Raw genomic sequence first — 12,512 nt, 5'->3', positions numbered from 1 at the left:
ATTTAATTCTTTCCAATTTGATTTCTTCGTAAATGATAATTTCATGTATGAAGTTCCTAAAGAAATTTTTAACATTTTTTAGACAGTATTTCGCTCGAAAGTAGATATTACGATGGGATATTAGTGCCTCTGGGATGGTCTACATTGAACATACATTTCGACTTTGCCATTTAAGATGCGAACGTAACGAGTACAGGCTCGGATGAAAAGGGCAGGGATGTGCTGGTCTGTAATACAAAAGAATAATAATTATTCAGTCGAATAAATTAATAAAGAATACCCAAAATATGAATATGTATATTATTTTCAAATATAACTATTAATATTATAAATGCTCATGCAGTTAATATATGATAGGAGAATATGTTCTTTAAATTGTAAAGTATATTTTTTAATTCACTTAGCACAGAAATTATTTCAAGAATTAAATTATGAATAATTACATTTATACGTTTATATAATAATTTTTTATGTTTTCTTTTCCATACTAAAATAAATAGATAATATGTTTAAAAAATTCGGATACATCTTCAGTTTGATAAAAAATCGAATACAAATAACAAATTTATGACCGAATGTTTTTTGAATATTTATTATAATTATGAAACTCTTATACGTAAAATACATGTAATTGTTAAGTTGAATATTTTATGCATGTAATAAATTTCATATTCTTAAGCAAGGTGAGCAAGGTAAACATAAAATAAACGATTTAAAATTACGATATATTCATTTTATTTTGAGTGAAACGATGAAACCAACTGCACTTCTAGCATGTGAAAATACGATGACTTTGCGAGCTTATGAAAGCGCAACCAAAACGTGGACATTCGCAATACTTCGCGATATATCGTGTTACCGCTAGTGTCGTACTCGACTCTTACTACCGCCTTGCGCTTCCCATTGGTTATTACAAAAAAATTTAATGTGCGTCATGAATTCTTTGTTTTTCATTATATTTATAAATATAGCATTGTATTTATCAATAGCTTTATTTCTATATAATCATTCATATTCATATATATATCCTCATTCATTTATATACAAGCTATAAATTCTGAAAAGATAAAATTATAATGTCAAATTTAATTGCATAATTAAAATAATATAAAAATATAATATTGTTTGTGCAAGATTTTTTATTTTACATTTAAAATCATATGATTCTAAAATATATTCTGATATTTTATGATTTATTTTTACTTAACTTTGGAATCAACTAAATCATTGATCAAATAGAATATATTAACAAAATATCAAGGATATTTTTCAAGTTGCAATAAATTAATCAGAATAATTTATTCCGTTATGGTAGTTCAATAAAGATTTCGGTATTTTTTCATCAATACATACTCCATTATATTATGTTTTATTTATATTATTTAATCAATACTTTACTTAATAATATTATATTTTCCCTTATTATTAGCTATACCTAGTACAATAATATTATACTATCGAAAATGTAATATAATCGAGTATATATTGATAAAAAAATATCGATAATGAAAGGTTCTATAGTAATATTGTAATACTGTTCTATAGTAAATTATTAGTTGAAGTAATTAATTATATTAATGTAATTAAATCATTTTTATTAAAAATAGGACATACAATCTACTTTGTATTCATCTCATATATATTAATTTATTCATCGTATTTAAGAAGTCAAACAATATATGCATTTTAATAATTTGATAATGAAATTTTTATATAAATTTTTATGCATAGTCGCTTCACAAAATATAAAATTTTTATTTATTAGTTGTCTCGAAAGTTATTATTATATTAATAGAGAATTTACCATTTTTTAAAACCTTTTCCAATATGTACATCATGATATAGACAAAATTATTAATCTTTTTTTATCGTTTATAATATTATAATATTATAATATTATAATATTATTATAATATTATAATAGTATTCAAATTTATTTCTAATCATAAAATATATTAAAACTTCCAAAATGCCATAGAATGGTGAGACTATGAGAATTGCTCGATAAATTAACAGTTTGAATCAAGAGTACTTAAAATAACAATATATTAATATTTCAAGTATACGTAATTTTATATATTTATCATGAGCCGCGGATTAATGAGTGATTTTATCCAATTCATCTTAAAGCCTTCAATTGTGTTTATTTTCTAAAAAAATAATCTACAAAGAGCGCTGTTGGAGTACAAGAATGCAAGTGAAAAAGCTTAAAAGCCAGCCAAAAACCAGCTCACAAGCAGAAACAGTAAAACCGAGCTGAGTTAGTATTGTTAGAGCACACACTCACATGCCTTCTCATCGGTTTCGGAATCGGCACTCGAAGATTGACACGAGGGCTCTTGAATATACATAGCGGGTTTAAGTGGCCTGCCGTCCTGATCCTCGAGTTGTACGACGAGGCCGTGGTTGCTGTTGCTGGTGTGGCCGTGTTGAGCGTTTGGCCTCCAGAAACGTAACCCTTGCCGCACATCCAGAGCTAAGTGACTGCCCTGAGATGTCAACGGCGTCACAATGGAATCCATCAGCCGCTTTTTCGCTATTTAAATGGAAATAAAGTATTGTAAATATGACATTTTTCTTACTAAATTTACAAATTTACATTCACAAATGATGACTTTTTTCTATCAATTGTAATGTATTTGCTATTTGAAATTCCTCTTTTTCTTTACTTATGATTAGGGTTGGAACACTTATTGCCGTAAAGGTTTGATATTTATGCAGCAATTATCCATTTTCCGACACGTGACTAAAATTATTATTCTCCATGCCGTCAATTATTCGTATAAAAGTACCTAGTACATTGCGTAAAGTAGGCATATTATGGTTTTGTATTTTTTATATACCATTTGTGTTAAAAAAAAGTAATTATTTCATATTTCATACTAAACATGAAGCAAATTTATGAAGGTATCAACAATATTGATATTCCATATTTTGAGTAATTCCTAAATGATAGGTTTAATAATAGTGGTATAAGACCATATAATGTATAGAATATATAATATAATGTATGTCATCACATTTGATCATATAATTTATATTATATCATATGATCTATATATATATATATATATATATATTATATATTATATTAGCTCTACATAGCATCTACGTTGACAATTTCTAATTAAATTGACAATGTTTCCGATATTACTATTATGAATAAAATATTTAAACTTTAAAATTCAAAGATTTATTATGTGGTACTTAGTAATTCTCTAAACTATTTAAGAAATTGCATTTAAATATTCCCTTCTTATTATTTACTAGAAAAATCCGGTTAATTCTAATACTGAATTGATAATTTTTTTTTTTTTTAATGTATATCGAGTTTTGTAATTTAACTTAAATTTATTTTATATTGAACACTATAAATAACCATCGTTCTTGTCGATTTTTAAATTAGTTTACATTATATGGTCTTATATATGTAAAATGCAAATATTAAATAATGTGAACAAGCGCTGATTTTATGGTGCTTTAATATTCAACATATTTAATAGCCGTTGTTAAAGGCTAATTCGATAATTACCTCTGTGCTTTTTCAACGATTTCGTGTAGAAGTAAACCGATACTCTAATTTTCTTCTCGTCCTCTTCCTCTTCTTCGTAAGTACTACTACTTGGCAATGTGAAAGTATCTTGAGGCAACTTGAATAGTCTCAATTTCGCGGCTAACACGTGCTCACCGGAAGTTAGATTCAACTGGAAGTGCATGTTCATAGAGAACGGATCGACCCAAGCTTCTGCATCGGCATTTCGAGGCATTTGACCTATAAAAATAAGGAAATAATATAAGCAATAAATGCGACTTATTAATAATTCTAAATTTGTAGTGCTAATTAAGTGTCATCTTCTGCATTAATTTATACTTTGTATAAACAGTTATAAACTAGTGCATAGTTATTGATATTAGTTATTTAACATGTAATTGAAAGAAATAAGATTGACTCAAATTCAGTTTTTAAAAATAAGAAATCATAATTCAGTGGATGTAAATTGATATTACTTACAAACAGGAGAGAACATTGTAAGTCTCTCTCGCTGTACTTGGTTATTGCTCGAAGTGAGATTAAACCTTCCTGTCATGGCTAATACTCGTAATTTAATGTCCTCGATCGCTTTTTGCCCTTGACTGAAAGTAAAATGCATTTATCAATACTATAATTTTATTATCTTTATTTTAATAGATTAATTCGAATTAATCTATCATATTAATCGCACACGAAAGTTAATAGAGTTATACCCACGCGTGCACGCGCACCACACACACACACACACGCACACACACACACACACACACACACACGTAAATTAGTATAAAATACGTAAATTTAACAACAGTTTCTTTAATAATTTATTTTTCTGAATTATTCATTGCATTAAATAATTTAATTAACTTTCATCACAGTGAAGCATCATACTATAAAACCAAAAAAAAGGAATCTAATAAAAAGTCATAAAATTATTTAGACTAATTTTCTAATTCTAATTTAGACTAAGTATTCTCGAGAATTGTAAATATCGCGAGCTATCAGCTTAACATTTAGTAATTCCAAAGTATCGAAAAAACGAATAATACTCAATGAAATTTTTAAACCATAATCTATCTAAAATATTTTCCCCATACAACTGCTAATGAACAAACAATGGATTAAATTTGAAGCAAGTTTGAGAATATATTTGTCTTTATTATTCAGTTGGACAAGTGAAGAGAACGAAGAGGAAGGGCACATGCTAAATATATCTGGTTATTAATGTATTAATAATTTTTCATCAAATTTAAAAGTGCACATATTCTTTCGCATAAATAAGTTATATAAGCTTAAAAGAAATTTCATTTTACAAAGATATGCACGCCAGCTGCCATATAATGTGTATATGGTACCTGTTGCGCGTCGGGGCACTTTGCATTAATCATCCGTCGTCGGCTAGACGCCGACTAGACTGAGAGAGACGAGGCGAGTGTCGGCGTGCCTTCTCTCTCTCTCTCTCTCTCCCTGTCTCACTCTCTCATTCTTTCTCGCGCTGCGCGTAAATCCCGATCTTTTTACTCTTCCTTGAGTCTCCGATTTCCCTCCACTACCACTCACTGGAATCTCATCTCGCGACCGTTGACCGTCTCCCCGTCCAAATCCTTGTCCTGCACGACGGAGACACGAAGAAATCGTTTTGGCGTAGAACAGTTTTTTTGGAAATCTTAGAGGTCGAAATTTTAAATTGTCTTCTTAGCAATAGACCATTATTTGTTTTTAATTATTGCTTAAACTTATTAAAAAGTGATGCATGAGGCATTGCGGCTCTTCTGATTGAAGCTTATCCCAATATATTATGATATTAATTCGCATTATGATCGTTCAATTGAAATCGTATTGTAGAATTCCAAAATCTATTTATTAATCATAAAATAAATTGCAAATATAATTTTGATAATATTAATACTAATCTCTGATATTATAATAGTTAAAAAATCGAATTAAAGAATAAATTACTTATAGATTTAAATTCTAATTATAGAATAAAAAAAATATAACGAAGAATAAAAATAAACTCTCCTAACCGTGATTATTCCTTATAGTAAAAAGCTCCATTGTTCATTTCTTACTTTTTATAACAACTTCTATTTTAATAACGGATTTATTAGTAAAATGATTATTGGTAAAATATTGAATTTTCCTTTTAATTTAAACTAAAAAGAAAAATAATTGTTTACAAATTTTATGATTTTATACTTTTTCTTTACATAAATCTAGATTTACAAATTTGATTGATATATTTTACAAAAATACTATCTAGTATAAATTCCAAATTTAATATTTTTAGATTTAGAGTTAATTTTAACTTTCATCAATGCCGACACGTAAGAGATTCACATTAAAATAAACATGTAAGAAAGCCAGGAAATAAAGAAGATCATGGAGATTTCAACGCTAACGATGGAAACTGACGAGTCAAATGCTTGAATTTTATTTTGGCTTCTTTACACTTTGCTCCACCTTATGCTACTTTATTTATATGCGTGGGTACGTTTACGAATATTAACAATGTCAGTAGCAACTAAGTCACTCGAGCGATATACGCAATAATTTACGGAAGAATTTTTGTATTATATTAATCTCTCAGTAATAGTATGATTGTAGAAAATAACAAAAACAACAGGGAAAGAAAAGATTATCACGTATAGGCGTATACATAAGTAGATGAAAAAACCCTGCGGGTATATGTATATAGTTAATGGTGGAAGATAGAAGGTAAAGAGAAAGAATAAAACAAATGCAATGGAGTAAGATTATGAACGTTAAATAACAACAATAGAAATACAATTACCATTTTAATTTTCATGTGAATACAATAGATAGTTTGCGTTAGAATACTTGGATCTTCGGAAAATATAATTAATAGGAAGTTTAGCTTAAAAACAAGGCTTTGGAAAAAATGTTTATGTTGTAATCGTAGTTATTATTTTATTCTACATGAATCAAGTATTGTAAATAGATTTAGAAGAGACTATGCAAAGAATGTGAAATTTAATACTAGAAATAATAATAATTTTAAAAAAGAGAAAGTTCATTTTTTTATAATTTATATTGTATTCATGTATTGTATTACATACAAACAAGAACATAGAAACAAAATAATAATAAAAAATAATTTAAAAAATTTCATACTTATATATATATATATATATATATATATATATATATATATATATATATATATAGGAATTAATTATTACCAATAGTTCTATTATTTTATTGCTGAAACAAATAAGTAATATATTAAAACTAAAAAATATAAATAAGAAAGTGTAATGAGTAGAAAAGGAATCCCTTATATTCTTCTGCATTTCTTAAAAATTTTTTTGTATGCAAATAAACATCAGAGAATACGAGGATGAGGAAAGAAAAACTACAAAATTAAAAAGCTAAGAGTAAACCCATATTCCTTTCCACTTGTTTACTTTTTTCTATGTCTCTTTCAACGTAGAAAAAAAAGACGTAGGATAAATGAAACAAGTGTGGAAAAGAAGATTGACAGGTAGAAAGAGATATATATTGTGTAGAAAGAGACACAAAAGGAGATCGTGAAAAAGAAGAAACAATTGGAGAAGACGATAGAAGAAGAGATGTAGATGAAGAAAAACGAGAAAAAGTGAGATATGTAGAAACTGAGAGAGAGAGAGAGAGAGAGAGAGGAGGTATAGAGAGACATTTTTTTCGAGAGACTTTACGACGTTTCTCATGGCATGCACGTTAATCTGGCGGCGTCCAAGTCACGCGTTTTACGACGTCTCGAAGCATACGTGCCTCGTCTGCTTGCCGTCTGGAAAACCTGAGACTAACAAGCTCCATAAGCGCGAGTTAATAAAAAAAAAATAAATAATATTAATAATAATAAAAAATGGTGAGGCGCGCGGAACACGTGACGGACGTAAGCACACTTTACCATCTATGAGATTACGTTCAACAATTGTATTTACATACGCGTGCATGATCATTTGAATTGCCCCTTTGCAATTTGGTGTTCATTATATTTGATTATTTCTTCTACCAACGTACTTTCATTGGAGCGACTAATTGTTCGTTGTCATTTGGAAGATAGTCAAAATAAATGGAAAAAAAGAAATCTTTTATTGCTTATTTTTTGAAAATTGATATCGCGATAGTAAAAATCTATACAACTTTTTGTCAAACATGTTTCATTAAAATATGTGCTATAAAAGAATTATTATAATTATTAACATTAACAATATTTGGTAAATCAAGAAATAATGAATATTTAATTTTTATTTTATATTTTCTTAATGAAATGAAAACTCTTATTTATTATAAATTTAGAAATATTAAATATATACATAAAAAATATAAATGATTTTTTAAATCTATTGAAATAAATAAATATTTTATTAAAATTTATAAAATTAATTTCCGATTATATATATACATATATATATATATTTAAGATAAGCACATTCAATTTTGAGATTTAATTATGAATTCGAAGCAAATAAAGTATCGTATTCTTAAGAATTACAGTTATCAATCGCTACTATTGTAAACATATTATTACTATAAAATATTATACTGTATAAATTAAATCTATTATTATATTAAAAAGTTTTCATATAAAATATTTTTAAGATATATAAATTATTTTTAAAAGTTTTTATTTAATTTTATAAAAGGACACAATGTAATTATTAAAATGCTTCAAATTGTTTTGGACTATACGAATAAAATTACGAATTTTTAATTAAATTTTTGGCTATAATTTATAATTCTATACATATCACCATAGTTATAAGGAAATAAAATGGTTAAAAGACAAAATTCATGTAGATGTTGATAAGGAATTGCATTTGCCAAGTTCTTTATTGAGTTTATTTACTTTAAATTACTATACGATTCTGTATTATAATAGAGCACACGTGAGATTTAGAAACATCCTAATCGGTAGCTCGTAATAAACTGTTAAATGAATTGAACTAGATGTGACTTTGCAAGGTCAGCGCATGAAATTTAAGCACATGCATTGCATGAGTAGAAAAGGTCAAGCATCGTTTAAAATAAAGAACCTAATATAAATATTACAATTTTCACTGTTTCACTTCATATCATTATCATTTTTCAGAATGCATATTGAAATAATTGATCATGATTTTTATTATTAAATATAGTTGTAATTAATTATATCTCAATGATATTAAGTTAATAAATTTGGAAGATGATTTTTAATCGAATATTTAAACGGTATAATGCTAAAACTGACCGATTGTGGATATTTAAGTAGGCGATATGTAAAATGTTTTAATTTTATATAAATGTTGTAAAGAACAGAGAAATTTCATTTTTTTTATGGACAAATTTTTTTTTGTCTATAGTATAAATAGTAATCGCATAGCATACGATTTTAAATATAATTCAGCAGATGTGTTATCAACAAATCGTAAATCATGTTCATCCCAATCTATTAATACGATACAGTTTCGACAAGTGTTTTTTATGACATTTTGAATTTGTTATTTTTACTCTCGAGATTTATTTACTTTCTAGTATAGGTCAAAGCTTGCGTAGAATTTTTGGAAAATTTCTCTTTAACTCTTACCGCTATATCTCCGCGTGTTCTAACCTCGCGCTTCCTCCTAAATTTAGCAGTTAGTGCGGCGCGTCGCCGTTTGCCGGAAAGCCGCCATACGATTTGGTTATGTGTGCGGTTGTAATAACATTTGGGCGCCGAGAAAAGATGAGAAAAACATAAATTAGATTTTTGTCGCGCGTTACCTACCGATGAAAGCCACAAGATATTTTTATGAGGCGGCGCGTGACGCACCGTGTAAATAAAATTTCAGATTAAAACACTATGTTTCTCAGATATGAATTTTTTGAAGATATACGAGTCACTATTTAATAGATAGGTCATATTGTTATGTTTTTGTTCTATTTCTAATAATAAAATTTACCATCTTGACTGTTGCATCATTTATTTACATTACGTGTATAAAGTAAAAACCAATGAATGTAGTTTATCATAAACATTTTTAAAAAATTAAATTTTCTATACATGTCTAATAACCTACGAATGATGGAGTTTGTTAAAATTAACAAATATTTAATTTTTTTCAAATATAAAATTATTATTGCTTAATTGAAAGTACATAAAAGTGAAATTTTGTTAAAATGTTTGTCAATCAGATATATTATATATTGATATATATCAGATATATTATCAATCAGATATAATATATCAATCAAATTAATATAAATGATATATATCTTTAAAAATTTTTTTAATTAAAATTTGTTTCTTTTATAAAATTAATTTAATTTTTTGTAATTTATATATTATATACATTACTTTTTGTTATGCCATAAAAAGACAATATTTAAATTAATTTAAAAAATTCTGAAATCTAACTAATTATTAGAAATTGAAGTTAAATTGTGTAGAATATTAGTTAAAGCTATTTTAGTTTAATTTCAATGTTTGATTTAGGCTTTTTATATTGTTAAAGATGCATGAGTTAATGACATTATTTTTACGTTTAATTTGTTATTATTATCAACAGCACATTGTCTAGAAAATACGAGGTTAATGATAATATATTAAAATCAACACCTTTTATAATTTTTGTTTTCCATTTCTCTTACCTATCAAATGTTGTAGTCAAGTTTCCGCTAAAATACAAAAGCAGAATAATTATTTCATTCTTATTTGCATACATAATTAAAGAAATTTTTTTTAAATATCAACAATATACCATTATCTTATAAAAATATACCTATATTACTAAATTACTATTTGTATATAAAGCTTCGAGATAAAGTAAAAATTTTATATGTATATATATTATAAGTATTATTTACGAAAATAGAATATTGTTTGTACCTATTTGAATAATATTAAAATACCTTAGAATAAATAAGTTTGGCATATGTAAATGTTTTACTGTTTGAGATGTGTCAAAAAATTTAATTATAATACAAAACAAATCTTTTATTTAAAAGAAGGAATCTAATTATTAAACCAATCAAAATGCATATAATTGTTATACGATTTGAAAGAAAATTTTCAAATTATCATATATAAAATATTAATTATTCTTCTAAGATAAAGATTCCATTTATTGTATTATCAATAATAAAATATTAAGTATGTGTGGTTTAATAAATCCATCGATATTGTAGTTTTTATAAATAATAGATCAGAATTTGAAAAACTTACTCTCGCCGTTGAGCCAGGGTTAATCGATGATAGGATGTTAGATTCTGATTTTCTGCAGAAGTTTCATTGGATGCATAAATCGATGATTCATCATTTTGATACTCGAAGGTATCATTCATGAGATCACTCAACGATAAATACGAAGTTTGTCGTAAATTTTCCTCATCACCCCCCCTGATTTCGTAATCCGTAGTAGCAGTACTCATAGCTGCTTCGTCCTCATAATTTAAAAGTGCTTCCATTGCTTCGGGCATGACCCTGTAAACGTCACCCCCAACCCATTCGAGACCCTCGTACTCGCTAGTCCGCATCCTAACTGTTGTTGCTTTTTCTCCTTCACTTTTTTCGTTTTTGATGCTATTCACAGTGGTTGCAGATTCATTGCGTTGTTCCATATACTCTAGCCTTGAGCTATTTAGTGTTGTTTTCGATTTTTCATGGCTAACGAAATCTCTTTCTCTCTTTTTCATCACTACTGGGCGATCTTTGATATCATTTGCACCTTCATCTCCGTTCAATTTCTCATTGTGTACAAGATTTTCATAATCGAAAATGGTTTGTCTACTATAGTCTTCGAAATGTTTGCTTGACCCGACTGACCCGTCCAATTCATAATTTGTATCTAAAACAACAGTTGCGGCGGCAGCAGCAGCGGAGGCGGCAGTATCAGCAGTACTCGTACATTCATTATTAGTTTCAGAAATTCGAAAGTTCATTGCACCAGATTTAGCTTTATCAATTTTTAAAATTGTTTTAACCCGATGATTTTTTAAAGTTATCCTAGACTTTTCATCAGATCCTGAATCGAATTCCGAATCGTCGTATCTTATCTTAAAGACCACGTGTGGCTCCATGGCTCTATCGAAGTTTTGCCTGAAACTCTCTTCTGTTATAGAACTGACCTTATTCTTATCATTCGTAACCATAGACTCCTCGTAATCCAACTTTGAAGATGACGTCGCTATTGCTGTAGGTCCATTTTCATAATCATATACTGCTTGACTGTTATAAGTTTCAAAGTTGCTTTCTCGATTCGTTTTCTTGCGTTGATGCAGAGATGACCTGTGATGAATCGCAGTCTGGTATTTGGCACTCAATAGCTCTTGCTCCTTTTGTTTCTTCTTTCGCGTCTCAAATTGTTCTTCTTCCTTCGCCTTACTCAACTCATGCTCGCGAATTGCCATTACCTCCTCCATTGTATAATTTAACGCTTTTAGGAGCAGCATATCGGCTGGATGCAAATCGCCAAGAATAATCTGGAGAATAGCTTTCTTCATCATCTTGTCCAACTTCTTATAACTATATGGAATCTTGTCTTTATCAGAATCTGAACTATTTCTGTTATAATATTCAGGCTCTACACTTCTCCTATTTTTCTGTGAGGCAATATCTTCGGATATGTCTGATAATATTTGTAGATTACCGGCATTATTATGGTGCCTCAAATGATGTGACAATGTACACTGATAGAAACTAGCTATCACTAAATAAACTAAAATTCTTGTAATCATCATCATGCCTTTTAAGTTAGGAAATAAACAACTTTTCCCCTGAAAGCAAATAGTAATAGACAGTTGATTTTTGTTCAAACAGTGAGATAGTTAACAAGAACAGTATAACAGCACGTATACAAAAGCTGCAGCGCACCGGCTCATGTAACAGACATGTTTGTTCGTGGGCAATCGCTGTATGTCTTGAATGTATCACGATCTACCGCGCGAAAAAGTCATCGGTCGTCTCTGGTCCCTCGGTAGCTCGCGTGCTCTTTTAACAAGTTCGGCGGGCAAAAAC

The 12,512-nt window shown here is 28.1% G+C and overlaps 1 protein-coding gene across 2 annotated transcripts; it reads right to left on the bottom strand.

Annotated features, from left to right (window-relative positions):
- Nucleotides 1–12,248, bottom strand: LOC105360234 (uncharacterized). 2 transcript variants are annotated; one of them, XM_011497085.1, is made up of 5 exons: nucleotides 10,722–12,248; nucleotides 4,013–4,134; nucleotides 3,533–3,772; nucleotides 2,288–2,536; nucleotides 1–227 (listed from the first exon to the last, which is right to left on the bottom strand). In XM_011497085.1, exons 1-5 carry the CDS (start codon nucleotides 12,236–12,238, stop codon nucleotides 121–123), a joined length of 2,235 nt encoding a protein of 744 aa, XP_011495387.1. In that variant the 5' UTR covers nucleotides 12,239–12,248; the 3' UTR covers nucleotides 1–120. The 2 variants fall into 2 exon arrangements, with proteins under 2 accessions (XP_011495387.1, XP_011495396.1); XM_011497094.1 differs by having other exon boundaries at nucleotides 2,292–2,536.
- Nucleotides 12,249–12,512: the final 264 nt, after the last annotated feature.

Source organism: Ceratosolen solmsi, unplaced genomic scaffold (genome assembly GCF_000503995.2).
Source record: "Ceratosolen solmsi marchali unplaced genomic scaffold, CerSol_1.0 scaffold10, whole genome shotgun sequence".
Lineage (NCBI taxonomy): Eukaryota > Metazoa > Arthropoda > Insecta > Hymenoptera > Agaonidae > Ceratosolen > Ceratosolen solmsi.
Note: the sequence above shows the minus strand (reverse complement) of the source record. Positions and strands in the feature narration are given on the sequence as shown.

Coding starts and splice junctions, on each gene's coding strand:
- LOC105360234 (XM_011497085.1), bottom strand. CDS start 12,238: ATGATGATGATTACAAGAATTTTAGTTTATTTAGTGATAGCTAGTTTC. Junction 4,135..10,721: donor ACCCTGGCTCAACGGCGAGA/GTAAGTTTTTCA, acceptor TTTTACTTTCAG/TCAAGGGCAAAAAGCGATCG. Junction 3,773..4,012: donor TACAATGTTCTCTCCTGTTT/GTAAGTAATATC, acceptor TTATTTTTATAG/GTCAAATGCCTCGAAATGCC.